This window comes from Pelodiscus sinensis, chromosome 2 (assembly GCF_049634645.1).
Source record: "Pelodiscus sinensis isolate JC-2024 chromosome 2, ASM4963464v1, whole genome shotgun sequence".
NCBI classification, from domain to species: domain Eukaryota; kingdom Metazoa; phylum Chordata; order Testudines; family Trionychidae; genus Pelodiscus; species Pelodiscus sinensis.
This window is the reverse complement of record NC_134712.1, coordinates 255522726-255549777: the sequence shown is the minus strand read 5'-3', so window position 1 is coordinate 255549777 and position 27052 is coordinate 255522726. Positions and strand designations below refer to the sequence as shown.

At 64.0% G+C, this 27052-nt stretch overlaps 1 protein-coding gene across 1 annotated transcript in view; it reads right to left on the bottom strand.

Annotated features, from left to right (window-relative positions):
- Positions 1–392: 392 nt before the first annotated feature.
- NBEAL2 (neurobeachin like 2) overlaps positions 393–27052 on the bottom strand; it is a 182143-nt gene continuing 155483 nt past the window's right edge. Inside the window, 17 exon segments of the mRNA XM_075922980.1 lie at positions 393–5134; positions 6016–6151; positions 7281–7429; positions 11859–12020; positions 15006–15122; positions 15882–15976; positions 16408–16580; positions 16965–17074; positions 17725–17814; positions 18066–18182; positions 18383–18480; positions 18579–18696; positions 18826–18935; positions 20980–21110; positions 22044–22184; positions 22806–22930; positions 23917–24012. Coding sequence (XP_075779095.1) covers positions 5033–5134; positions 6016–6151; positions 7281–7429; positions 11859–12020; positions 15006–15122; positions 15882–15976; positions 16408–16580; positions 16965–17074; positions 17725–17814; positions 18066–18182; positions 18383–18480; positions 18579–18696; positions 18826–18935; positions 20980–21110; positions 22044–22184; positions 22806–22930; positions 23917–24012 — 2070 coding nt within the window. The 3' untranslated portion in view covers positions 393–5032.

Here is a 27052-nt window from a genome sequence, read left to right as displayed (position 1 = left end):
ATGGCATATGGCACAGGACTTCCATTGTTTTTAAAGTTACAGGCTAACACAGCTACCGCTCTGGGACTTGTTAACTGTAAGATCATCTGCAGGATGCATGCCTGGACGCCCTGCTTTTCCCATTGTATTTGCAATAAATGCAGCATGCTGCCTTTTCCCCTGACACCGATCCGGTGTGCTTCTTATAAGCATAACAGCATCGGTCACTGGGCTGGGGCCACCGTTCCAATGGGCACGTTGCACTGCTTCCTTGAAGGCCTCTGATAGCCCAGAAACACCCGCTGTCCATGCTGGTCCCTCGCTAGTCCCTCAGCACCCCCTCCACCTGCACGTGCGCTGCGGGGAGAAGGCAGGCACTAGCCAATTTGGCCCCCAAATGGGTAACACAAACGAGGCCCAATGTGTGGATGTGGATGAAATTGCCCTGCTGCAGGAAACTTCTGCGCGTTCGGGTGGCTGTGCAGGAGAGATCCCAATGCCACCCAGCGGATCAGCAGAGCACCCGCAGCTCGGTTTCGTTTCTGCTGTGGTGGGTGCACAATCGCACGTCCTCGGTCCACATAAAATTATTCCACACATGGACGGAGAAAATGTGCGTGTGGATGCAAAAGATCACAGGGAACGTGGCTTGGGGCAAATTGTTCAAATTTCCAAACCGTTGGGCACATGGGTAAAACTCCCAAAGCTCGGATGGGTAAATTAAGTCTGAACTGTCATCATTTTGGGGGTCTTCCCGTGAAGGATGCAAGAGACGCGCACAGTTTTATCACACATTAGGTGGGTGCAGTAGGAGGGTCTAGGAATCATCAAGAAACATTTCTTCCTTGATCAAGTTTATTAAATATGACACACACCGTTCGTTGCTAGCAAACCCGACAAACGATCCCCATACAGAACAGGGCCACGCTCCTCTTCAAGTTTAAGGCATAAACATTTTTCTGGGATTGTGCTTTAGTTTGCTTTCGGAGAGAATCAGCAGCCAGCGCGACACTATAAATCCCTTGTTCCGAGTACCGCACGCACCACTTTTGTGGGTCTCTCATTTACCCTTCTCCCTGCGGGACAGCATCTCCCCGGGCAGCTGGGACGGGAGCGTGAGTGAAAGACTTGGGTGGGCCATTTCGCCTCAAGGTTGGGTTTCAAGGAAACGTGTAAGCAACAGCTCCAAAAATAGTGCCTGAAGGACCACACGGCCAGAGATGGGGAGTTCACAACCCCAGGACTATTCAAATTCTCTGCCGGTCTCCCCAAGTGAACGCTGCTCTCCTCTCCCCAGGAACGAGAGCTGGGCTCGGGTCAGACTGGGACGCGATCCGACAAGACCGGGGGATCCGTTAATGCCATATGGCACAAAGCCACCCTCCTCCCCCCGGTTCAGGGTGCTTGGAGACCAGTTTGTAGCATGACTGCAAGCTGGAGAGAGTTTGGTACCCAGCGGTGCTACTTTGGTCAAGCCCGTTGTTTGAAGTCACTTCCCCAAAAGGCTGATGCACCAGGAACCCTCACTCCCTATAAAGGGGGGGGAAGTAGGGACCCCTTATGTAATCCCCCCAGAGCCATACCACTGCACTCAGGGATCAGGCGTGGGGCCAGTTCTACCTCCCCCAAACTTGGGCACCTATAGCCGTGCCCCAGAGCGGACCATGTGACGTAGACACTCGCGCCAGGAGGGGGTTTTCACGTGCAGGGGTGGGTGGAGCTGGGAGCAGTCCCGCTTGGGAAGAGCAGGACAATTGCTCGGCAGGTGCCACCCTCCAAAGCAGAGAAGGTGCAAGCCAAGCGCAGGGCGAGGAAGAAAACCCTTCTCACGGAGGCCACGGCAGAGACCGGCCGGAGAGCAGGTGCCCCTGGAATTCAAGTCTTTTCAGGACAGGGCCAGCAAAGCCCCCTGCGATTTCCACTGGCCCGCCCAGTTCTAAAGAGATCAGGCCCATCCACAGGGTGTCTCAGTGCTCTATAAAAAGCCAGGGGCATTCTGGGAAGCTCCAAACTTCGACAGCTCCGTTTTGGGGGAAATAGGGTAGAAATCTGTAGATTGACATCATTCCAAAAAAAAGTTACACAAGTCTCTCTCTCTCGTATTACGTGCACGCCGACCACAACGCAGCCCGCAGGCTCCAACCCATCTTTTCCGCAAGCTGCGAATATTGCTCTGTCGGGGGCTCGCCCTGGGTCTCCGGGCAGGGACTGAAGGCGAGGGCGTTGCTCCAGTCTCTCCCCCAGCATTGGTTCTTCTCCTTACACAAGTTGGGGGGCGGGGGAAGCAAGAACCGAGGCACGGCGCAGGGGAAGAGCCTGGTCTAGCCAGTCCCCCATCACAAAGTCACCTCCAGCCCGGAGCTGGAGAAAGGAGGCTGGGAGCAGCCTCGGCACGCAACAGGGCTCGGTGTCGAGCAGCAGCACGTTTCGAGAGCCTCCCTTCCCTGAGGAGCGGCGTTTGCAGTTGACCCCCTGGCTTACAGCAGAGATGTCCTCCTGCGCGAGCCCACATCCTCTCCTCCCAGCCCGGGGTGGGAAGTCCAGGTCCCTACAGCAAGGCCTCGCTGGCCAGGGCGAGGACGGACGGTGCCGCGGCTTCCAACGTCCCGGCTAACGAAAGCAAAGGCGCCTTTGCTCGAGGGGCTCGCAAACAGGGCCCGTGCGCCCGTCGGGACTCTCACTCGGAGCCTAACGTTCCTCGAGCGTCTCCGAGGTTCGCACCAACCCGCCTCCCTCCACAGACCTTCCCCCGGGACCTGCAGCTTGGAGGAGAAATCTCTAGACGTGGTGGCGGGGCCCTGTCTCTACTCGGTGATGCTAGTAACACATGGAACATCCTGAGAGAATAGGGAGGGAGGGGGGAGCCGTTTCCTAGAGCCAGGGCAGGGGGACAGACACCGCGCCTCACGGCCGCCCCTCTGGAGCCGTGAGGTTTCATTTGGTTCTGGAGAGAGCTGGGCCAGAGCCAGAAGCTTTGGGGCCTGACCCGAATCTCCCCTCCCTCCTCTCCGGCCGGTTACGGAGAAGGGCCCGACTGTGAAGCTCAGGCCAAGATCCCAACCTCGCCGCCGTTCGACAGGGGTTGGTGTCAGGCGCGGAAGTCCCTGCCCGCCCTCACGCCTCACCCAGAGTGACAGGCCGGGGGCAGGGAGAGCAGGCTGGCTCCAGGGTGCAAGTGTCAGCACGCGGCAGGAAAGCCGGGGCTTCCACAGCTGTTCGGATGCGGACGCATCCGGAGCGTGGGCAGAGTGATGCCTGTGTCCCGACCCAGACTCCCCGGTGGAGAGGAAAGGTGAGGAACAATGTGGCAGCTCCCTCCTCCTTCCCGCTAAGTTACAGTGACTGGGTCCTACAGGGACTGATCCATTGCTCCCTTGCTCGGGGGCCAGACGCTCTGGTGATGGGCTCATGGCTGCATTGTGAACACAGAACGTCCCGTTTTGGCAGGGATGGCTGGGCTGCCCCACCACTGCGATTTACGTCTGAGCGGGCAGGTGCACGCAATAGCCGCAGACAGCTCCTTCTAGCCCAATCCAAGCCCCCTCCCCTCTCTGGCTCGACACATCTGGGCGCAGGGAGAGATCAGGACTCGGGTCCTTCTAGGTTTCAAGTCTGTAGGGCTAGGGTTAGGGCTAGGCCATCTCCCCCCCGATCCCCTCCAAGGTCGATTAAAAGCAGGAAAGTGTCATTGGCCATTGGCTGCAAACCCAAACGTCTCTATTTCCTGCCACTTCAGGATCAAACCCAGACAGACTGACGGAGGGACAGAGGGGTCTCCCGGAGCAGTGGTGAAGGGGATCGATACGAGGGGATCCTCTTGACGGCCGCAGCTCTCTCACGCCCGTTACGATCGCAAAACGGTCTCCTCCACCGGCTTTCACCCAGCCTGGCGAAGCGGCGGCAGGGAGCCCCGTGAGAAACGCCACGCGTTGAGGGCTGCGCTGGTCTTTCGGGGGAAGGGTTGGGGCAAGCCCTCTTACGAAGCTCCGTGGTTGTTGCGAGGTGAACCCCGACTCCTCTTGCACCTGCCCTGACTGCAGGCCAGCCGGATCCTCTCCCGGCCAGGCGCGTCCTCTTCCCTACCAGCAGCGATGTCCGACGCGAGGCTGAGACAGCCGGCAGGGCGTTGCGAGGCGGCCGAAGGCCACGGTAGCAAAGGGCAGGGTTTTATTGCTGGTGCAGTCGTCCGACGAGCTATGCCGGCTCACGCTCCCTGAAAGATACGAGTCTCGGGAGACAATAAGATTGTGCACATTTATTTTTGCTTTTTTTTTTAAAAAAAAAAGGTATAAATCAACAGGAATGTTAGGAGAGGCCCCGAGACAAATGCCTAGGGCCTGGAGCGTTGCTGAATCCGGGTGCCCCTGTCGAAGAGGCAGACAGACCGCAAACGCAGTGAAAGCAAACACCCTTCTTTGCCCACGGGGTGTAGACACAGCTAGGACTCGGGGCTGATTGGCGAGAGTTAGCAGGTGTCTTTCTGGGCCCACAGGACAGGCACTTGCCAGTTTCATCACATTAAAGCTTCGCTGTGGCAGCCTGGCCTCCTGCCGACAGCAGGCTGGGGTTTTGGTACGAGGTCTCTACGTAGTGCAACAAGGTCTGGTTAAGGCCACCCGAGAAGGACTGAGAATGCAGCGATGGTCACCGTCCCGCGTCTATTGCAACGTTGCCCTGCTGGGCCGCGGGGAGCCCGGGCTGCGGGCTTCCTGTCCTCCGTGTCCAGCGAGAAAGTCCAGAAGAATAACACACACGTTTTTCACTTCAAGCTCTGCAGGAAACAGGCCAGGCTGGGGAGTGGGGGCTGCTGGATTGTCCGCCGCATCCTGGCTCGGCCAGCCAGAGCCGCCGGTGCGGAGGTGGGCAGGCCTTTGGCGCGGAAAGGAACGCGCTTCCCGGCTCGGCACGCTCTGCCCACGGACCCAGGTCCCAGCGAGCGCCGTGCTCCCGGGAGAAGTGCAGGTACGCCCGAGTGGCGAGGCTGGGCCCGCCCCCCCTCAGACACCCCCTGCGGCAGGGCACCTCTGCCCGGTATTGCTGGGGGACAGTCCGCTCACTTGGACTCGGGCGGGTTGTACTCCGTCTCTCCGGAGGAGACCTGGGAGATGCGGCGGGTGGAACGCCACAGCCGCCTGTGGAACTGGCCTGTGCGCACCTGTGGGGAGAGAAGAAGGCAGGGCCGGGCTGAGGAGCTGGGGGGGGGGGGGGGTCGCCCAGCTGACGTGGGCCCCTAGCCCACCTTGGAATAAATTATAAACCCCGCTGTGGCGTAGAGTGTGTCTGCTCTGTAACCTGGGGTCCCCCTGCGCTGGGATGGGGCATTCCCACTGACTCACCCACATGTGGATTAACCCAGACACCTAGGCGCAGCCTGGGGAGATAACGGGATTCCCAAGGGGAGAGACAAAGGGAGAGAGGTGAAGACCAACACCAGGTTTCAGGGGAAGGGGAGTTGCTGGCTGGGAAACATGAAGGAAGCAGCCTTAGCTGAGGGTCTAGGGGTGACAACGGACCCCCTAACCCAAGGGGGCTGAGCATCCCGGCCCTGACTCCCGTAGCCACGTCACGTCTGTGCTGGGCTGTACCCAGAAGGAGCAATCACCCCTCCCTGTTCTACTGGCGGGCGGAGTCTCCTCTTGCTGCAGACTGGGTGCAGGATCGGGGGGACCCGACGTACGTCTGTAGAGGGGGCGGCCCACGTCACAGAGCCCTGAGCTGGAGTCTCACAGCGCGGCTCGGCCCTCGTGGGCTGGAGCCGCTCACCACAGAGGGCAGGGTGGAGCAGACGGAACCTCTGTCTTAAGGGTGTCTCAGCTGAGCGGAGACTTTTCACGCCCTGGGGTGGGGCCAGACTGTGTGTTCGGCTGTGGGGGATCCCGGGGCTGGCTGGGCCTGCAGCACCTTCCCGACCCCCCCCCCCATCCCGCCAGCCACCACAGCACGCCCGTGTGTCCTGGCCAAAGCGCCCCCGCCCCGGGGCAGCTGTGGGAAGGGCACGGCGCGCCCTGAGCCCCGCGGTGGGGGCTGTCCCTTTACCTCCGAAGGCTGGCCCGCTCCCACCACGATCAGCTTCCCGTCCTCCAGCCCCACCAGTATGTGGCTCTTCTCCTTGGTCACGGACACGCTGTGGACCGGGACCTTCATGGGCATCGGCAGCACCGCGGGTTGGAGGCTGCAACGCACGGCGGGGGTGCTTAATGAGTGGGGCAGGGCCGGGGACACAGCAGGGTCCATGCAAAGGAGGCAGATGGGCCAGAGAGCCCTAACCCACCCTCCTCTCAAGGAGTTTCAAAGCAGGGTCTCTAACCCTCACCCCCAGCTCAGAGCCGGATCCGGGGGTTTTACTGCATTTCATGCCTGTTCCCCCCGACCCGACGCCGCTCGGCTCCCACTCCTGCTCCCACACCCGTCGAGGGGGTGGCTGAGTCCCAGCGTCAGGGACAAATGCGGCTCCGTGGCACCTGGCTTGCGCCGGTGTCTGAGAACAGAGTTTTATCCCAGCGGCCCCTTGGGACGGGGACACGCGAAACAGAGGAAGCCAAGTTTGGCTCTCCAGGCCCCGGCCGGCCGGCAGAACAAACCTTTCATGGCACAAGAGACGGCCCTGGGATCGGGCCTCCCGGACACGTGGGGTCCCACGTGGCCAGTGCTGCAGACCCTTTCCCAGGGAGACCCACGTGCCCAGGGGGTGCTCAACCCGCTTTCAAGCGCCGCACACGGCAAGCCCACACTCCCTGCCCTGCCAGTGACAACGGGCGCGTCTCTCCACCCACGAGCCAGCGGGACCAGATCCCACCGAACACGGACACGGGCAGGTTTGCTCCCTCCTGCAAGCATCGGCTGCCTAATCCCCGAAGGAGCCCCCGAGACGGAGTCTCTGGGCCGGGGGAGCCAGCCGAGGATATCAAGGGTCACATTTCTGCTAAGAATCCCCTGGGACCAGGCTGGAGAAGAAGCGTAGCTGGGAACCGAACCCTCGGCCCACAGTCGAGAAGGCCAGCGCCTTAACTCACGTGGCCCCTTTGCTCTCTGTGCCACAAGGCACCAGCCACGTCCTAACCTCCCCCCGACTGGAACCAGGCCACGAATGGCTGCCCGGCGTAGCTCCTCCTCCCGAAGACGGCGGGGTACCCTGGGGCAGGTGCAAAACCCACGTGCGACGCTACCGGCCTACCCCCGGGCTGGTGTGGGACACACTCCGCACCCGAGGAGGAGTCTTCGCTGGAAGCGGAGGACCACGGGCGCATGATGCTCAGAACCTCGCGGCGGTGGGGCCAGGGAGCTGGCGGGGGGCTAGTTACCTCAGAAGGTCCAAGATCTGGAGAGAGCACTGCATAGTCCCCAGCACCACGAACTCCTCGGTGAGGCACAGGGCTGTGACCTGCTCGTCCAGCGGCACGGAGGAGAGATGCTTGCCGTTCACAGAGTACAGGTGCAGGGCAAATTTATCCTTCAAGGAGACAGAGGAGCAGGGCCTCGGTGGCGTGTCATGGGGGTGGGGCACTCGCCTTTCGCGAACCCACCCGTCTGGCCGGCTGCGGGGTCCTGCACTGCCTCCGGCCAAGTCCCACCGCCTAGTGTGAAATCACAACCCCCAGCAGGGCCCATCCCCACGCTCTGTCTCAGTCTGAGCATGGTGCCTCCAGGGCCTCTCCTCCCGGAGACAGGTTCTTGCCCCCGACTACGGTGTTACCCCGAGTTCATCACAGTCATAGAATCACAGGGCACCTCGAGAATCACTGAGTCCAGTCCCCTGCCCTCGCGGCAGGACCCAGCACCATCTAGACCATCCCTGACGGGTGTCTGTCCAACCTGCTCTTCAATATCTCCAGTGATAGAGACTCCACAACCCCCCTAGGCAATTTATTCCAGTGTTTAACCACCCTGACGGGGAGGAAGTTTTTCCTAATGTCCAACCTGAACTTCCCTTGCTGCAGTTTAAGCCCATTGCTTCTTGTTCTATCCTCAGAGACCAAGGAGAACAGTTGTTCTTTCTCCTCCTTGTAATATCCTTTTAGATACCTGAAAACTGCTCTCATGTCCCCTCCCAGTCCTCTCTCTTCCAAACTAAACAAGCCCAGTTCCTTAAGCCTTCCCTCATAGCTCATGTTCTCTAGACCTTTCATCATTTTGACTGCTCTTCTCTGGACCCTCTCCAATTTCTCCACATCCTTCTTGAAATGTGGGGCCCAGAACTGGACACAATACTCCAACTGAGGCCTAACCAGCACAGAGTAGAGCGGAAGAACGACTTCTCGTGTCTTGCTCACAACACTCCTGTGAATGCATCGCAGAATCATGTTGGCTTTTTTTTGCAACAGTGTCACGCGGTTGATTCCTATTTAGCTTGTGATCCACTCTGACCCCTAGATCCCTTTCTGCCGTACTCCTTCCTAGGCAGTCGCTTCCCATTCTGTATGGCTGTGTCTAGACTGGCAAGTTTTTCCGCAAAAGCAGCTGCTTTTGTGGAAAAACTTGCCAGCTGTCTACACTGGCTGCTTGAATTTCCACAAGAACACTGACTTCCTACTGTTTGAAATCAGTGCTTCTTGTGGAAATACTATGCTGCTTCCGTTCAGGCAAAAGTCCCTTTTGCACAAAGCTTTTGCGCAAAAGGGCCAGTGTAGACAGCTCAGATTTGTTTTGTGTAAAAAAGCCCCAATGGCGAAAATGGCGATCGGGGCTTTTTTGCGGAAAAGTGCGTCTAGATTAGCATGGATGCTTTTCCACAAAAAGTGCTTTTGCGGAAAAGCGTCCGTGCCAATCTAGACACTTTTTTCCTCAAATGCTTTTAACGAAAAATGTTTCCGTTAAAAGCATTTGAGGATCATCATGCCAGTCTAGACGTAGCCAGTGTGTAAAACTGATTGTTCCTTCCCAAGTGGAGCACTTTGCATTTTTCCTTATTAAACTTCATCCTGTTTACCTCAGACCCTTTCTCCAGCCTGTCCAGATCATTTTGAATTATGACCCCCTCCTCCAAAGCACTTGCAACCCCTCCCAGCTTGGTACCGTCTGCAAATTTAAGAAGCGTCCTCTCTATGCCCTCATCTAAATCGTTGATGAAAATATTGAACAGAACCGGCCCCAAAACAGAGCCCTGCGGCACCCCACTTGTTATGCCCTTCCAGCATGTCTGTGATTAATAGCTACTCTCACACTAGCGCCCCACACAGAGCTCTCCGTGGTGTTTCCGCTCCCTTAGCCAGCCAGCCACTCACTCAGTCTTCCCCTCTTCAGGGCTTCAGAGACACTGAGCTGACGCTGCTCCTGCAGCTCCTTTTATAGGACCTTTCTTGCCCCTGATTGGCCGGTTCCACCACAGCCACTCTAGCCTCCTGGAGGACTTGTCTATGGCCTTTTTTTTTTCTAGGGCAGGCTGTGGCAGGACCACAGGGCCTCTGGCAGGGGGCCTCAGGGCCTGGTCCACCCTGCCACAAGGAGCCACTAACATCAGTAATCGACATCATTTCCCCTGCCCACTCCTGCTCTAGGAAGTGGCTGGGTGAACGGCAGTGGGGGTGGGCACAGCACGGCCTCTCCATGACTCCCCATTCAAACAGGCCTAGGTTTTACCTTGTAGGGCAACGCCAGCCATCAGCAAGGCCTCTGCACTGCCTGCATCGGCCGTGGGGCGGGCACGTCCCACCCAAGCCCCCTGGGGATACACGTGAGGGGGTAAGAACCAGTTTCCTCCTTCGTAGCAGGGCTGGAAGTGAACAATCTCCCCTTTCTGAGGCGCGAGCAAACTCCTGCCTCCGCAGCCCCACAGGGCGGAGACTCAGGATGTACTCGTGTAGTGGATTAACCGATAAGCAAAAGCTCACAGAGGTTAATGCTATAGACCACAGGCATTCCCCATTCCCCCGCAGTACATTTTTTAGCAGGCTGGTCAGCAGCCCAGCTCAGTCTTGGCTCACGCTGGGTCTGGGACCTACCCCCGCTGTGGCTCTGCATTTCAAGGCTATGTCTAGACTGCAGGCTTCTTTCGAAAGAGGCTCTTTCGAAAGCATCTTTCGAAAGAGCCTCTTTCGAAAGATCGCATCTAGACTGCAGGCGGATCTTTCGAAAGAGCAATTCGCTTTTTCGAAAGAGAGCACCCAGCGAGTCTGGATGCTCTCTTTCGAGGAAGCCCTATTTACATTGAAGAACGCCTTCTTTCGAAAGAGGAACTTTCGAAAGAAGGCGTTCTTCCTCGTGAAACGAGGTTTACCGCCATCGAAAGAAAAGCCGCGTTCTTTCGAAATAATTTCGAAAGAACGCGGCTTGAGTCTGGACGCAGGGGAAGTTTTTTCAGGAAAAGGCTACTTTTCCCGAAAAACCCCGAGTCTGGACACAGCCCAAGTGTATTGGGAGGCGGCAGGCAGCCCGGCTCAGTTCCAGCTCGCACCGGGTCTGGGAACACAGACCCCCCCCACCCCTAGACAGGGGCTGCTGCCTCTTTATTAGAGGCAGCAACACAGGATGACAGGCAGCCAGTCCATGAGGGAAACTGGTTTTTAAACTGGCTCCCCTCATGGACCAGCTCCCAACCAGGCACCTCGTGCTGCTGCCTCTGATCCGTGGAGTGGCTGGGGGCTCCTCAGGAGTGGGGCAGGAGCGCACTGGCTGCTGGCCCCAGCCCTGGAGACTATCGAATCGTCGAGTAACCGATAAGAATTCCTGAGGTTATCGACAATTCAATTCACCGAGATTTAACATCCCTCGCGGAGACGCCATTTTTAAGACTAGTGCTGCGCTTTTCACGGACCAGCCAAATCCCGAACGCGACCAGACGGGCAGAAAAGCCACAGGCCCCAGCGCACGCTGCACTTAGCTCCGAGGGAGCGAGGGCGCTGCATCGAGGCGCTGGCTCGCGGTGCCGCCATCACGTGGATCGACAAAGCCGTTAGAACCGAAGCAGTGGCCGTGCCCGGGCGAACCAGCCGCCCCTGTCCTCCAGGACCCTTCGCGCTCATTTTCTCCAGGGCAGACGCAAGTTCTCCGTTTCCCTCGGCACATCTACAGCCACACGGCCGCCTCGAGGGACGTTAGGTGTGAAACCAGGGCCTGCCTAGATTGCAGTTAATAAGCTGCCGCTGGCTTGCGGGGACTGGACTAAGAGCCTGTTTGAGAAGGGGTAGATGTTTGGGCTGGACCTGATGAGGTGGGAGGGTCCCTGAATGTCTACACCACAATTAAACAGCCCTTAGCCCAAGCCGAGTGGCACAGGCCAGCCACAGGCATCCAACTGAGCCCTAAACGGGATCTGAGCGTCTCCGGAGGCATCTCAGCTTTCAAGTACCTAAAAGGGCACTTTTAGGAGGAGGAGGCCAGGAGAGGAAAGAAAAATTATTCACCTCAACCCCTGAGGACAGGACTAGAAGCAATGGGCTTAAATTGCAAGAAGGGAGGTTTAGGTTGGACTTTAGGAAAAACTTCCTGCCTGTCAGGGTGGTGAAACACTGGAATAAATTGCCCAGGGAGGTTGTGGAATCCCCATCTCTGGAGATATTTAAGAGCAGGCTGGACAGACATCGAGTAGGGATGATCTAGACAGTGCTTGGCCCTGCCCGGAGGGGTGGGGGGGAAGGGGACAGGACTTGACCTCTGGAGGTCCGTCCCAGCTCTGTGATTCTATAGCAAATGGGAAAGGTGCGTGTGTGGTGGGTGTGCGGTGGAACAGTGCTCCCTGCTGGGTGCTGGGTGAGCTGTTCCTACCAAAGGGATAAGGCCTCCGTGATGTCTATTAGGGATCATAATGCAGCTGCTGCTGGCCTGCTCCGAGGCGCGGCGCCACCGCTGCACCCTGACGGGTTGGGGAGCGTGTCTGCGACGCCCGGTCTTGACCACAGGGGGCGTCCCACGGGGAAAGGCCACGCCCGGCCTGGCCCACTCACCTTCAGGGCGGCTCGCCCCGCCACGGTGGTCTGGACGACGATCTGCCCCTCCGGGCCCACGGCGAGGTTTGCCACGGTGGCGGGCAGCGAGCTCTCGCAGGGCGGTCTGATGGACGTCATGAACTGGCCCCGGCGGATGGTGTGGACGATGATGGTGCCGTCCTGCCAGAACGACAAGGCCTTTCGACTGTCACCGTGGCAACGGGGCGCTGTGCTCCCATTTGCCACCATGGGCACTGCGTGCCTAATCCCCCTGGGCCTCTGAAAACCCCAGCCATATTCTCCACCTGCCCCGAGGATGCTGGACCACTGCCCTTCCAGCTGGGTCAAGGCTCCATCTCATCGCCGCCGGGCAGGTTTCCGGTTGTTCTCCCCCCGGCCTCCCACAAAAGGGGTCCTGGGAGCAAGACAAACACCCCCAAAGCTGGACAAACTCCCGGACACTGGCGAGGTGGAGCCAGGACAGGCCAGGGTGCCGCCAAGTCCTGCAGGAAGCTCCAATGCCCCAGTCACGCCCCAGGACGCTGGCACCTATCACCAGCCCAAATACAGGGAGCTGTAGGTGGCCTCGGACCCCTGCAGAGGGGCAGCAGGCAGAGACCCACAGCTAGTCACAAAGCAGTCACTCCCCTGCGCTCATAGTGTCTGCCTAGGGAGGAAAGTCCACGCGTAAATAGGACTGACAGAGCGGGTAAGGGTGGGAGACCCTGGAGCCGTGCGTACAGGCGGGGTGCTGAGACTGCCCCAAACTGTAAAGCTCGGATGTGACCGAAACCACTTCAAGCCAGGGGGTGCGGCAGCCCCCCCCATTCCACCACCTCTGGACGAGACGATAAAATGGCCCAGGGAGAAATGGAGGGATTTTTGCCTAGGTGGGTAACACCGGTCTCCCCTCTTGGCTTCGCTCCAAAGGCAGTGACACCCGCTTTCTTACACCAAGTCACCCACAACTGGCCAGGAGGGAGGCGGGGAGGTTGGGTGTCAATAATTCGCTGTGAGAGACGGAAGGCAAAACCGGGCACACTGCCTGTTGGCCCCCAAACTCACAGCCGCGTTTTCACCCACCCGTTTGTTTGCCTGGTAAATCGGGGTCCCCTGGGCAGTAAGAGAAGGATTCAGGGGGTTCACTGTTGCACTAGAAGCACAGAGACCAAGCCGGGGCGGTGATCTTTTACTGGACTGACGTCTGCCGGGCTCTGTGTAAACGGGGCTCTCCCCAAACCAGGAGGTGGGCGAGGGGACAGGCTCTCGGCTAACCATGGGCCCTCCCCACACTGCACACCCAGAAGGAACGTTGAAATGTACAAGCACGGGACTGACTCTGGACTCGTCCCCGAGTTGGCTGGGAAAGGGCGAGATCCCTGTTCATAACGGGGGCTCCTATTAAGCGGGGATCCCGAAAGAAACCTCAACACCTGGGAGAGGGGCAGGGGGGAAGCCATTTGTTGTGCCACAGCGCCACCCGGTGGCAGCGAGTCAGAGAAAACAGCGGCTCTGTTCGAAATCAGCGCGCGGCCCCGCTACGAAGCCCCGAAAGCAGAATATATAAAGCGCCCCGGGGAACCCCCAAACTGATCCGAGCCATGTGAAAGCTGCCGGAACCCCTGGCCGAGGGACGCCTGCTTCCAGGGCTGAAGCCGGGGCAGATTTCATGTCAGACTGGATTTCCCTTTGGCTCTGTAATACGTGCAGCTGTCGGGTGCCTGGCTCTCCCGTAGCTCAGACTAGAGGAACTGGCAGTATGGCCGGCCAGGCCCAGCGGATCAGCCGTAGCAGAGCCAACTGGGGCCTTGGACTCATGCTAGCGGAATCCTCTCCTACGTAATCCCGGCCCGAGCGCCCGATGGACCAGCACACGTCTGGCCTCCTGGGAGCAGCCCCGGAAGGGGGACTGTGGTAGGCCAGTGGTGGGCAAGCAGCGGCCGATAGGGACTCTACGGGCATCCCAGGAGACATAGGTTAGATAAATGTCTATCAGGGATGGTCTAGACAGTACTGGGTCCTGCCGTGAGGGCAGGGGACTGGACTCGATGACCTCTCGAGGTCCCTCCCAGTTCTAGTATCCAGCCATGGTTACCAGCCATGTAGATTCCAGCCATGTAGATTCTTCCCTCCCGGGATTACTAAAGGGACACATACACACAGCTAAATCTCCACCATTGCACCGTTACCCATGCTGGGGAGGAGGGGGAGGGAGGTGCTGGTACTCTAGGGGAAAAGTTGTTGAGCAAAAAAAAATAAAAAAAAAACGTGTGGGGCCGGCATTGCCCTTTTAAGAGATGCAGCTCCTTTAAGACACGCAGCCCAGCCAGTTGTCGGACATTTGCGTACAGAGGTGCTGGGACGCTCTGTTCTTTCCAGGTACGCTCTGACCGGAGGTGCCGGTCACAAAAAAGCACTGTGCGACAGTCTAAAACTCAAGTAAGCTTTACACTGCAGCGCCTGCAGCCAAACCTCCCCGAGAAGGGGGCCGTCCACCCCCACCCGCCCAGCTCCCGGGAAGGAGCCTTCACTGTGTGTAACCGGCACCATTAACCAATAAGCATCCGCGGGGGGGTGAACTGGTTAGTGATTTACACTCCCACGCCCCTCGCTGATGGCGAGAACCGTGTGCGCCCTCTGCAGCCAACCAAAGCGCCGCTCCGGTTCTCCTGCAAACCCTAGGTACCCCAGCCCAGGTAGCCACACTCTCCTATCCGGGGAGAGCGTCGTGGTTACGACAATCCTGCAGCCCGAGGAGATGCAGGAGGGGAGCTCGGGCAGCCCCGTCACTCGCCTCGCTGGCCCATGGCTATGTTGGGCGCTAGAGACACGAGGATTCAAATTGAGTAAAAGAGTCTGGTGACTTGTATTGTCCCCTGGGGCGCCTAGGGGTGCCGTCCCAGCCGGAGGTAACTGCTGCAGCGTACGGGAACGCGGTTAAGGGGTGAGGAGTAACCAAGCATCCTGACCGCAGAGACACCGTTCACGTTACGAACTGCTCTGGAAAGAGCTCAGGGTTAGCTCAGAACAGAGGGGAGAATGGAGAATGGAGACGTGCCGGAGCCAAGGGGCACATCTAATGGGGCCCAGCTGCCTGGCACCGCAGCAAACTCTTGTTGCACTTCCGCCCGCCCCTCCCCACCACGCAGCAGGTCCCAGCCTCACCTGGGACCCTGACACAGCCATGTCCAGCTCGGTGTTGATGGCCACGCACGTGACCTCGGCGTCGTGGCCGTACAGGACCTGGACGGGTTTGGGAGCCAGGTTGCTGGAGAACCCTCCCTGGAGAGACACCAGGGGACACGGGTCAGATCCTGAGCCACTGGTCTCCGCGGGGCGGCTGAGGATCTGGCCGGCAAAGGCACAGAGGCAGCAGGTGAGGGGACAGACCTAGCCCGAGGCTGGGGCCGGGAAGCCCCCGGTGCGGCTGGCAAAGCGCAGGCCGAGTGAGGCTGGAGCAGTACGCACGGCCTCGTTCGCCGGGCCGAGGGGCGAGATGCTGCGGGGGCTCCATGCGGGTGGGGAGCGGAGCTCAGAGCCGATTCAGCCAAGCCCGGCACGTTCTTATCCTCGCCGCCAGGAGGCAGCCAGGCCCGGCACAGAACGGCCACAAAGCTAGGAGGGAGGTGCCACCTGTGCTCAGGAGAGGCCGGGGCTGGGCCAGGCATGAGGGGGCTGGCCCTGGGCAGAGCTGGGTGTGGAGGCCCTGGGCTGGCATGGCAGGGGCAGGGCAGGACGGGGCCCGGGCCCAGGGCTGGCTGTTCTGTAGGTCAGGATTGAGGGGCCCTGGCAAAGCTGCGGGGGAGCAGTTCCACACCCCCAGCCAGGCCACCCAAGCGCACCAGGCTGCTCTCAAAGGCTGGGAAGACCCTCCGGGGCAGGCCGGCTGTCAGCGCCCTCAGAGCACACAGTAGCTTCTCCTCGCCCCGGAGTGAGCCCCAGGGACCAGCCCTCCCCCCTCCCTGCGAGTGAAGTCCCCAGCCGCCCAGGGGCCCCTCAGACACGGCCCCGGGCTACGACGTGGAGCCGGGCCCCCCTCACCTGCTGCAGGACCCGCCAGACCATGCAGGTGGTGTCCCGGGAGCCCGAAATGAGGTAGATTCCGCACAGGTCGAGCGCCAGGCAGGTGACCACGTCTGCAAGGAGGGGGAGGGGAGACGAGGCTTCTGAGACGCCGACCCCCGCGGCCCCCACCTCCACCGAGCCCCTTTCCCAGGCCTGTGAGGGCCCCCGGCCTGGTCCCCTTCGCTGGAGTCCCGAGCAGGCCCGCAGGCCCTGGAGGGGTGGATGCTAGAGACCGCTGGGAGAGCTGGCACCGCGTCTCTCAACCCCCCACGGTCCTCCGGTTGGGGACTCCTCGCCCCAACACAGCGGGGTCCCTCAAGGGACGCGCTGCCAAGGGCAAGGGGGGACTGGGCGTCTGCTGGCCGAAGCATTGAGACTCTGCCAGGGTCCTGGTGCCGCTCGCTGGCCCCTCCACGGCTCCTCTGCGGGGCAGAAGGCGGAGGTGCCCGGAGCGCCGGGCCCCTGGAAGGACGGTGCAGGAGCCGCGGCGCGAGTCCCGTACCTATGTGCCTGGCGATGTGCCCGACGACCTTCCCCTTGCTCAGCGCCGTGACCCGCAGGCTGTTGTCCCAGTGCCCCCCGCTGAAGAGCAGCTTCCCGTCGGGCGAGACGGTCAGCGTCCTGGCCGACAGCTCCGCCCCCGGGGCGAAGGGGCCGGAGAGGACGCGCTGGGCCCTGGCGGAGGAGACAGGAGAGGTGAGCGCCGTCAGGACCATGGTGACGGAGCAGCGCCCTGGAGCGCTGCCTGCCCGTTGGCGCTCAGCGGCAGCCAGCGCGGCGGAGGGTCCGAAGCAGGGAGCGCCCCCCCCCAGGCATTCAGCCAGGGCTGCCTATGGCCGGAGATCAAGGGACTGGACGAAGAGGAGACCTGGCCAGGGGCTCCAAGGACTGGGCCGTGGGGCTAGGCCAGGAAAGAGCAGGCTGGTCAGGGAGGGTTTGGAGCTGCTGGAAGAAGGGAGGGGGGCTCCGTGGGGATGCCTACGGCACAGGGGAGCGGGTTTGGGGCAGACTCCCCGGGGACCAAGCCTCCCGGCCAGGAGCAGCCAGGCCCGGACTCACTTGGCGTTGGTGACGGTGGGGTCTTTGGTGAAGCTGAAGTAGTTGGAGATGTTCTTGTCGTAGGGCAGCCAGCCGTGGGTCCCCAGCAGGCCGTTGGCGCTCACCGTCACCTAGGGAAGGAGAGAGAGGTCCAGACGGGCAGGGTCCCAGCCCCACGCCCGGGAGAGCGCCCCGGGGCGGGCCGGAACCTCACCGTCGCGCCTCGCTCGGCAGGCAAAGCTCTGGCCGGGCAGCAAGGCGACCGCCCCGCCACACTGCGGGATTTCAGGGCGTCGGAGCCAACTACCAGCTGGGTCCGGGCCTCCCTAGTGACCCGAGGCAAATCGCATCGGCAGGGCAAATCACCGCTTCATAAGCCGGCATGGCAGCTCGGAGCAGCCGGAGCCCCGGGCGACGCCGGCCCCCCTACGGGCTCAGGGGCTGGCTGCAGGAAGGAGCGTCCCCCACACGAGTGCTGGAAAGGGGAGAGTGGAAGGCCGGGCTCGGGGTTATGGCCCTGGGCTGGGAGCCAGGTGACCCAGCGGCCAATTCTGCCACTGATCCTCCGTGTGGCCCCAGGCAAGTCCCTTCGATGGCGCCGTGCCTCAGCTGCGGCCCCGCCAGTCGGCCAGCCGCTGTGCTGAGTGCATCGGGCTGACGGGGGAAAGCGGACACCTAACAGAGGTGCCCCCATCGGTGCTGGCTGGGGGGGCTACAGACCCACCGAGCTGAGCCCCCGAATGCACTGCCGACGAGCCCCCCGCCCTCCTACGGCGCTCACCAGCACGTCCGGGGAGCCCTGCGTGATGAAGGAATGGGCCTGGTTCTTGGGGACCACGGCCTGCACCAGCGGGACGCCGTCGCTGATCCCCTGCGGGAGAGAACAGAGCGGATCAGGACCAGGTCGCGCTAGGCGCTGTACAAACCCACAACGGAGTCCCCGCCCCACAGAGCCAGGTAACGGCACGTTCTCCCTGGAACCCTCGTCTGCCCTCCCTCCGTGGCTCCTCTCCGGCTACTGCCCCCCATCTCTCCCCCTCTCGTTCGCCCCCCCCCCATGGGGGAGGATTCCCTCGTGCTCTCTCCTGGGGGGCCCTGTGGCCGGGGGAGGAGAGCGCTCACCTCGACGAAGAAGGACTTGAGCTGGTGGAGGTTCTCGAAGACGTCGGGGGAGTAGGTGTCGAGCCGGGCCACCCTGCGGGCGGCGTTTTCGGCCGAGAGGCGCACTGGGTGAGGTTCCTGTCAGGAGGGGAGACGCCAGTGAGCAGGGAGAGGCTGGATCCTCGCCCCGAATGGGATCGCAGGGCCCAGCCCCCCGGGAAGAGAGAGGAAGCAAAGGGCAACCGGCCAAGGGGTACGGGGGGGGGTGGCCCTGCCCTGGCCGGGGGAGGGGACGCTCTGTCCGTAGGGCCTGTCAGGGCACCCCCGGCTCCTGGTACCTTGAGGAGCTGGCAGGGGGTCTGCCCGAAGTTGCTGATGATGCCTTCCAGAGCCTTCCGCTGCGTCTCGTCGGCGATGGCGTCCAGGTCGACGGCCCCTGGGGAGCGAGAGGGGGAAGCAGGGCGGCAGGGCGCCGTGAGCGGCAGGCGCATGCAGGGAACCTGCCCCCAGCCCAGGCCCGGCCCGGCGCCTCACCCTCGTAGGTGCAGTAGTAGAAGACGTTGAGCGCCTCGACGGCGGCCGGGCCCCGCTGCTTGTAGCCGAAGATCAGGTCGATCCACTCGTGCAGGTGGGCAGACACGTGTTCCGACTCCTGTGGGGGAGAGGGCGGGGCATTGGGAGCCACAGGGAGCCACGGGCCTGGGCCGCCCATCAGAGCAAGCCCAGGATCTCTGCCCCACAAGTGGGGGGCAATGGAGCAGGGTGCCAGGCAGGCCCTTACCAGCGCTTTCCGGTGCTTGTGGATGAAATCCTCCGGGGACGTCGCCCACTTGGGGAGCACCACGTCGCTCACCTTGTCGTTGGACATCTGCAGGCAGCCCAGGTCGAAGCCTAAGGAACACGACATAGCAGAGGGGCTCACGACCCGCTCCGCCACCTCCCACGGCCCGGGCGGCTCTCGACCCGCTCCGCCACCTCCCACGGCCCGGGCGGCTCTCGACCCGCTCCGCCACCTCCCACGGCCCGGGCGGCTCACGACCCGCTCCGCCACCTCCCACGGCCCGGGCGGCTCACGACCCGCTCCGCCACCTCCCACGGCCCGGGCGGCTCTCGACCCGCTCCGCCACCTCCCACGGCCCGGGCGGCTCACGACCCGCTCCGCCACCTCCCACGGCCCGGGCGGCTCACGACCCGCTCCGCCACCTCCCACGGCCCCGGGCGGCTCTCGACCCGCTCCGCCACCTCCCACGGCCCGGGCGGCTCACGACCCGCTCCGCCACCTCCCACGGCCTGGGCGGCTCTCGACCCGCTCCGCCACCTCCCACGGCCCGGGCGGCTCTCGACCCGCTCCGCCACCTCCCACGGCCCGGGCGGCTCACGACCCGCTCCGCCACCTCCCACGGCCCGGGCGGCTCTCGACCCGCTCCGCCACCTCCCACGGCCCGGGCGGCTCTCGACCCGCTCCGCCACCTCCCACGGCCCGGGCGGCTCACGACCCGCTCCGCCACCTCCCACGGCCCGGGCGGCTCACGACCCGCTCCGTCACCTCCCACGGCCCGGGCGGCTCTCGACCCGCTCCGCCACCTCCCACGGCCCGGGCGGCTCTCGACCCGCTCCGCCACCTCCCACGGCCCGGGCGGCTCACGACCCGCTCCGCCACCTCCCACGGCCCGGGCGGCTCTCGACCCGCTCCGCCACCTCCCACGGCCCGGGCGGCTCTCGACCCGCTCCGCCACCTCCCACGGCCCGGGCGGCTCACGACCCGCTCCGCCACCTCCCACGGCCCGGGCGGCTCACGACCCGCTCCGTCACCTCCCACGGCCCGGGCGGCTCTCGACCCGCTCCGCCACCTCCCACGGCCCGGGCGGCTCTCGACCCGCTCCGCCACCTCCCACGGCCCGGGCGGCTCTCGACCCGCTCCGCCACCTCCCACGGCCCGGGCGGCTCTCGACCCGCTCCGCCACCTCCCACGGCCCGGGCGGCTCACGACCCGCTCCGCCACCTCCCACGGCCCGGGCGGCTCACGACCCGCTCCGTCACCTCCCACGGCCCGGGCGGCTCTCGACCCGCTCCGCCACCTCCCACGGCCCGGGCGGCTCATGACCCGCTCCGCCACCTCCCACCGCCTTGGCGGCTCACGACCCGCTCCGCCACCTCCCACCGCCTTGGCGGCTCACGACCCGCTCTGCCACCTCCCACGGCCCGGGCGGCTCTCGACCCGCTCCGCCACCTCCCACGGCGCGGGCGGCTCACGACCCGCTCCGCCACCTCCCACCGCCTTGGCGGCTCACGACCCGCTCCGCCACCTCCCACCGCCTTGGCGGCTCACGACCCGCTCTGCCACGTCCCGGGCGGCTCACGACCCGCTCCGCCACCTCCCACGGCACGGGCGGCTCACAACCCGGGCGGCTCAAGACCCGCTCTGTCACCTCCCACGGCCTGGGTGGCTCACGACGCGCTCCACCACATCCCATGGCCCGGGTGGCTCATGACCCGCTCCACCACATCCCATGACCTGGGTCTGGTTAGAATAGATCAACAGCCTCCCAACCCTGGGGCCAACAGCACTGGATGCTTCAGGGCAGGGTGGCTCACCTGGCTGCCTGCCAGAGGGGTGGGCCCCCATAGATCACACACCAGCCTCCAGCTCCGGGCAGGCCTCCTGGGAGTGCATCCTACATCCCTGCTCTGCGTAGAGCCCAGTAGGGAAGAGCACAGAGCTCTGGGGCATGGAGCCCCCGCCGGCTCAGGCACAACACTGCGCGAGACTGAGAGGGCACAGTGGCATGCCAGGGGCCTAGAGACCAGGCCGGGGTGGGGACAATCTGCCTGCGAGTCACCTCTCCGCCCCAGAGAGATCAGCTGAAGTGGAGTCACAGAAGGGGGGCCCTCTCCCCTGGCTCAAGACCCAGGCCGCTCCGGGAACTCCCTTTACCGTTCTGGTTCTCCAAGAAGTCCGTGAAGTAGAAGAACTCGGGGATCAGCTCCTTCACGTCCACCGGGTTCTCCATGCGCGCCTGCCACGCCGCGGGCACCGAGTGAAACTGGCGGTCCGAGCAGTCAAACCTGCGGCAAGAGAGCGAGGTTCATCCACGTGGCGACGGCTCTGGACTGGCACGCCGGAGAACTGGAGCTTCAGCGCCGCCACGGAGCACCGGGAGACTCCAGCGAGTCCCTTCCTGCAGCTCCGTAGCCCTGAGATGGCAATGGGCCCCACGGTCCCGCCCCGGGTGCCCAGACGGCCAAGGACACGCCGCGTTTCCTCCGGTCCAGCGGCTCCTGGGTTCCCTTTTGCCACACGGCTGCATCTCTAGGCCTCTTGCTTTCTTCGTGCCGGATAACCCCCCTCGCCCACGATCACCCAGCCCCAGTGGGCCACAGGCCGGCCGCACCCTCGCCCGGCTTCGTCTGAGGCCAGGCCTAGAACTGGCCCCGGGATACATTTTGCAATGAGGGATAAATATCGTCTAATGCAGTGGTCCCCAACGCGGTGCCCGCGGGCGCCATGGCACCCGCCGGGACATTTATGTGCACCTGCCGAAAGATCTGGGCTGGCCTCGCCCCCAGCACATGGCACATGCGTGGTGCCAGCCCTGGGCTCAGGGCGTGAGGGCGGCCTCTACCCCCAGCGCGTGGCACATGCGTGGCCCCAACCCCAGATGCCCGGCACGTGAGCGGCCCTGCCCCAGATGCCCGGCACGTGAGCGGCCCTGCCCTGGGCACCCGGCAGCCACTGAAGGTTGGGGACCACTGGTCTAATGCTTTCACCAGCACGTCACGGCGGTACTGCGCCCACTGTACAGTTGGGGAAACCGAGGCACAGGGCGGGGACGGGATTTGCCCAAGAGCAGAGCGAGGAATAAAGCCCCTTCCCTCCTGAGCTCCAGCTCCCCAGGGCCTTGCCGAGACAGGAAGGAGGGGAGCTCCCTGGGCACCGGGACGGTTTAAGAGCGAGGCACGGGAACGGAGCTCTCGGGGGTGAGTCCGGAGGGGTCTTACCGGCCGCTCTGCAGCTGGATGTGCAGGGTGGTGAAGGGCTCGGTCCGGATCATGTAGTGCATCACCCCCGCCGCGTTGGAGTAGTGGGTGCCGTAGTGGAACTTGTCGATCATGCCCGTGGGGTCCTCAAAGCTCTCGTACCTGGGCACGGACCGGAGCGGAGGATGAGCCGCGGGCGGGAGGGAGGGAATCCCAGCGGGGAGGCGGCGCGGCACTCGCCCCGGCCGGGCTGAGGGGCTGACAGATTGCATCGGGGAGGGCGGAGCCGGCCCGGCCTCACCAGCACGCCCCTCCCCGGCCTGGCTGCACCCGGGAAGGGCAGGAGCAACAGTTCTGGAGGCCCGAGGCCTCTCCTGAGCCCCGAGCAAGAGCGCAGAGCAAACTCCCTTCCCCAAGCGCCTCTCGGCCGTCCCAAAGCACGAGACAACCTGACGCACGGCCTCTTGGCACGGGCTGCCCTCGGGGGCTCTCAGAGCCACATTTGCTCCCCCCAGGGGCTAACCCCACCGCCGGAGCCCTCTGCGCCCCACACAGCTCATGGGGAGCCCCTACCAAGGCTCCTCTGGGATCCCAGCTCAGTCACTTGGAGATGGGAGGCAGCCACGATCCGCCAGCCATGCCTGACTAAGCCTCGGCTGCCCCACGGGGTCAGGCCCCTATGTCCAGGGCACATTCTCTAGCCGCTGGGACCCTCCGAGCCCAGCCCCCCGGCCTGCTGCTCTGTGCGAGTCCAAGCGCAGCCCCCCAGGGGCAGCCACTCACTTCTCCTTCACGTCCTTGGCGTGTCTCTCGTTGGCCACCCCGATGGGCTTGGAGAGGTCCCGGAACACGGCCGGGTCGCTCAGGTCCAGCGTCTCGGAGACGTAGTCCTGCAAGACCCAAGGGAACTACGCGGGAGAGAGGCCAGTCAGAGGCTAGCACGCTCCCGACGGGGCCCAGCCTGCTGCGGGGCCTCCACACCACAGGGGAGCAGGGAATGGACCGTCCTCCCCGGAGCACGGGACTGGGGCAGGCCAGGCTGCTCAGAGGGATTTCCAGCCATTCTCCACCCCCCGAGAGAGCCAGAGCAGGCGTCCAGCTGCCGTGGCTGGTCTCTGGGCCGGTGAGGAGGAGCCTGGTGATCGCTGTAGGTTCGTACAGCACCCGGCGCAGAGATGCCCCACCCGGCTGGCCTGCCGGCGCCACCCCACCGCAGCCGCACAACAGGCTCGCGGTTTAGTCAAGGCCTGCGTCCCGACAGCCGATCCAACGGCTTCCGGCAGGCCCAATGGCAGGCTGTGCGCCGGTCGGCAGCAGCAGCGCCGGGTGCTAGAGCCGGCTGTGAGCAACCTTGCGCCCGCTGGGCTCTCTCGCATTTGGAGAGCCAGTCATTCAGGCCTCTGCCAGAGCGCTGCCGAGACCACGCAGGAGCGACCCTGGGAAGGGCGGCCTGGTAATAGCCACACCGGGCTGGGGGAGCCGGGCTCAGCCGAGGTCGAGGGCCCACGCCGCACCGCCAGCCCCGGGGGGGAGCGCGGGGAACAGGCAAAGCCACGGAAAGTCAGCGGAGGGGCCGCTCTGAGCACACACGTGCCCCGGGCCGTGGCAGACAAGCCGTCTCCGTTCGCCTGCGGCTCCGGCACAGACCCAGGCATCAGCTCTGGAGCGGCTCAAGAAGCGGGCAGGCGGAGGGCAGAGGCAGCACTCCAACACGGGCGCCAGAGCCAGGTAGGGCAGGGGGACACGGCAGGTGCAAGCGGCGGGGGTGAGGGGTAGGGATAAAGGAGACCTGCCCCTCGGCTCACGGCAGGAGGAGTAAAGCCGGGCCCTGGGTCTCTGGGTGGCGGAGCCAGCAGGGCAGGGCTGAGGGGAAGGGCCCGGCGGGCGCGCTCACCACAGGGTACTGAGACAGGTCGTTGTAGGTGCGTCCGGCGATCGTGTTCAGCTGCATCAGGTACTCGAAGTTGGAGATCTCCCTGTAGACCCATTTCTGGGCGAGAGACGGCGGCGCTGAAACAGGCCGTGCAGATGGCGGCGGGGGGAGGGGGAATCGTGGCGGGGGGCCAAGGGGAATCGCGGCGGAGATGGCTGGGGGGGCCAAGGGGAATCGCGGGAGAGATGTCTGGGGGGGGGCCCCCAAGGGGAATCATGGGGGAGACGAAGGGGAATTGTGGAGGGGTGCTGGGGGGCAAAGGGGAATCGCGAGGGAATGCTGGGGGGGTGAAGGGGAATCGCGGGGGAATGCTGGGGGGGCCAAGGGGAATCGCGGGGGAATGCTGGGGGGGCCAAGGGGAATCGCGGGGGAATGCTGGGGGGGGGGGCAAAGGGGAATCGCGAGGGAATGCTGGGGGGGCCAAGGGGAATCGCGGGGGAATGCTGGGGGGGGCAAAGGGGAATCGCGAGGGAATGCTGGGGGGGCCAAGGGGAATCGCGGGGGAATGCTGGGGGGGTCAAAGGGGAATCGCGAGGGAATGCTGGGGGGGCCAAGGGGAATCGCGAGGGAATGCTGGGGGGGGCAAAGGGGAATCGCGGGGGAATGCTGGGGGGGGCAAAGGGGAATCGCGAGGGAATGCTGGGGGGGTGAAGGGGAATCGCGGGGGAATGCTGGGGGGGGCAAAGGGGAATCGCGGGGGGGTGCTGGGGGGCAAAGGGGAATCGTGGGGGGGTGCTGGGGGGCAAAGGGGAATCGTGGGGGGGTGCTGGGGGGCCAAGGGGAATCGCGAGGGAATGCTGGGGGGGCCAAGGGGAATCGCGGGGGAATGCTGGGGGGGCAAAGGGGAATCGCGGGGGAATGCTGGGGGGGGCAAAGGGGAATCGTGGGGGGGTGCTGGGGGGCAAAGGGGAATCGCGGGGGAATGCTGGGGGGGGAAGGGGAATCGCGGGGGAATGCTGGGGGGGGCAAAGGGGAATCGCGAGGGAATGCTGGGGGGGCCAAGGGGAATCGCGGGGGAATGCTGGGGGGGGAAGGGGAATCGCGGGGGAATACTGGGGGGGCGAAGGGGAATCGTGGGGGAATGCTGGGGGGGCCAAGGGGAATCGCGGGGGAATGCTGGGGGGGGAAGGGGAATCGCGGGGGAATACTGGGGGGGCGAAGGGGAATCGTGGGGGAATGCTGGGGGGGCGAAGGGGAATCGCGGGGGGGTGCTGGGGGGGTGAAGGGGAATCGTGGGAGAGGTGCTGGGGGGCAAAGGGGAATCGCGGGGGAATGCTGGGGGGGGCGAAGGGGAATCGCGGGGGAATGCTGGGGGGGGCGAAGGGGAATCGCGGGGGAATGCTGGGGGGGGCGAAGGGGAATCGCGGGGGAATGCTGGGGGGGGCGAAGGGGAATCGCGGGGGAATGCTGGGGGGGGCAAAGGGGAATCGCGGGGGAATGCTGGGGGGGGTGAAGGGGAATCGCGGGGGAATGCTGGGGGGGGGCGAAGGGGAATCGCGGGGGAATGCTGGGGGGGGCGAAGGGGAATCGCGGGGGAATGCTGGGGGGGGCGAAGGGGAATCGCGGGGGAATGCTGGGGGGGGCAAAGGGGAATCGCGGGGGAATGCTGGGGGGGGTGAAGGGGAATCGCGGGGGAATGCTGGGGGGGGCGAAGGGGAATCGCGGGGGAATGCTGGGGGGGGCGAAGGGGAATCGCGGGGGAATGCTGGGGGGAGGCGAAGGGGAATCGCGGGGGAATGCTGGGGGGGCAAAGGGGAATCGCGGGGGAATGCTGGGGGGGGCAAAGGGGAATCGTGGGGGGGTGCTGGGGGGCAAAGGGGAATCGCGGGGGAATGCTGGGGGGGCGAAGGGGAATCGCGGGGGAATGCTGGGGGGGCGAAGGGGAATCGCGGGGCGGTGCTGGGGGGGTGAAGGGGAATCGTGGGAGAGGTGCTGGGGGGCAAAGGGGAATCGCGAGGGAATGCTGGGGGGGGCGAAGGGGAATCGCGGGGGAATGCTGGGGGGAGGCGAAGGGGAATCGCGGGGGAATGCTGGGGGGAGGCGAAGGGGAATCGTGGGGGGATGCTGGGGGGCGAAGGGGAATTGCGGGGGAATGCTGGGGGGCCGAAGGGGAATCGCGGGGGAATGCTGGGGGGGTGAAGGGGAATCGTGGGAGGGGTGCTGGGGGGCAAAGGGGAATCACGGGGGAATGCTGGGGGGAGGCGAAGGGGAATCGTGGGGGGGTACTGGGGGGCAAAGGGGAATCGTGGGGGAATGCTGGGGGGAGGCGAAGGGGAATCGGAAGGGTGCTGGGGGGCAAAGGGGAATCATGGGGGGCTGCTGGGTGGTGAAGGGGAATCGCGGGGGAATGCTGGGGGGGGCGAAGGGGAATCGTGGGAGGGGTGCTGGGGGGCAAAGGGGAATCATGGGGGGCTGCTGGGGGGCAAAGGGGAATCGCGGGGGAATGCTGGGGGGAGGCGAAGGGGAATCGGGAGGGTGCTTGGGGGGCAAAGGGGAATCGCGGGGGAATGCTGGGGGGAGGCGAAGGGGAATCGGGAGGGTGCTTGGGGGGCAAAGGGGAATCGCGGAGGGGTGCTGGGGGGGCAAAGGGGAATCATGGGGGGTTCTAGGGGGGGCGAAGGGGAATCGTGGGGGGGTGCTGGGGGGGCAAAGGGGAATCGCGGGGGGGTGCTGGGGGGTGAAGGGGAATCGTGGTGGAGGGGGACAGCGGGAGGATGCGGCTGGGGAGCAGACTTTCTGGGGGGCTGGGAGTGGCTACGCTGGGGACGGGGCAGGACCCTCCCGGGGCGCAGCCGCCGTAGGCTGCTCGTCTAACCAGCACAGAGGGGCCCGTTGGGCCTCAGTCCTTCGCCGGGAGCCTCGTGGCTTCTCCCCCCCCCGCCAGCACACCCGGCGCCCGCGGGAGGCCAAGCGAGCGGCCGACCCTGCGCAAGATCCCCTGCGACCCCGAGGGAGCCAAGCCAGCGCTCGGTCCCTGGATGCGCGAGGCGGGTGCCGGGCCGCCCGGCGGATCTCACAACCATGCCCCGGCTCGGCACGGCAGGGCCGGACCAGCAGGGCGAGAGGCGGGGGGAGGTTTGCCCGGCTCTCTCGGCTC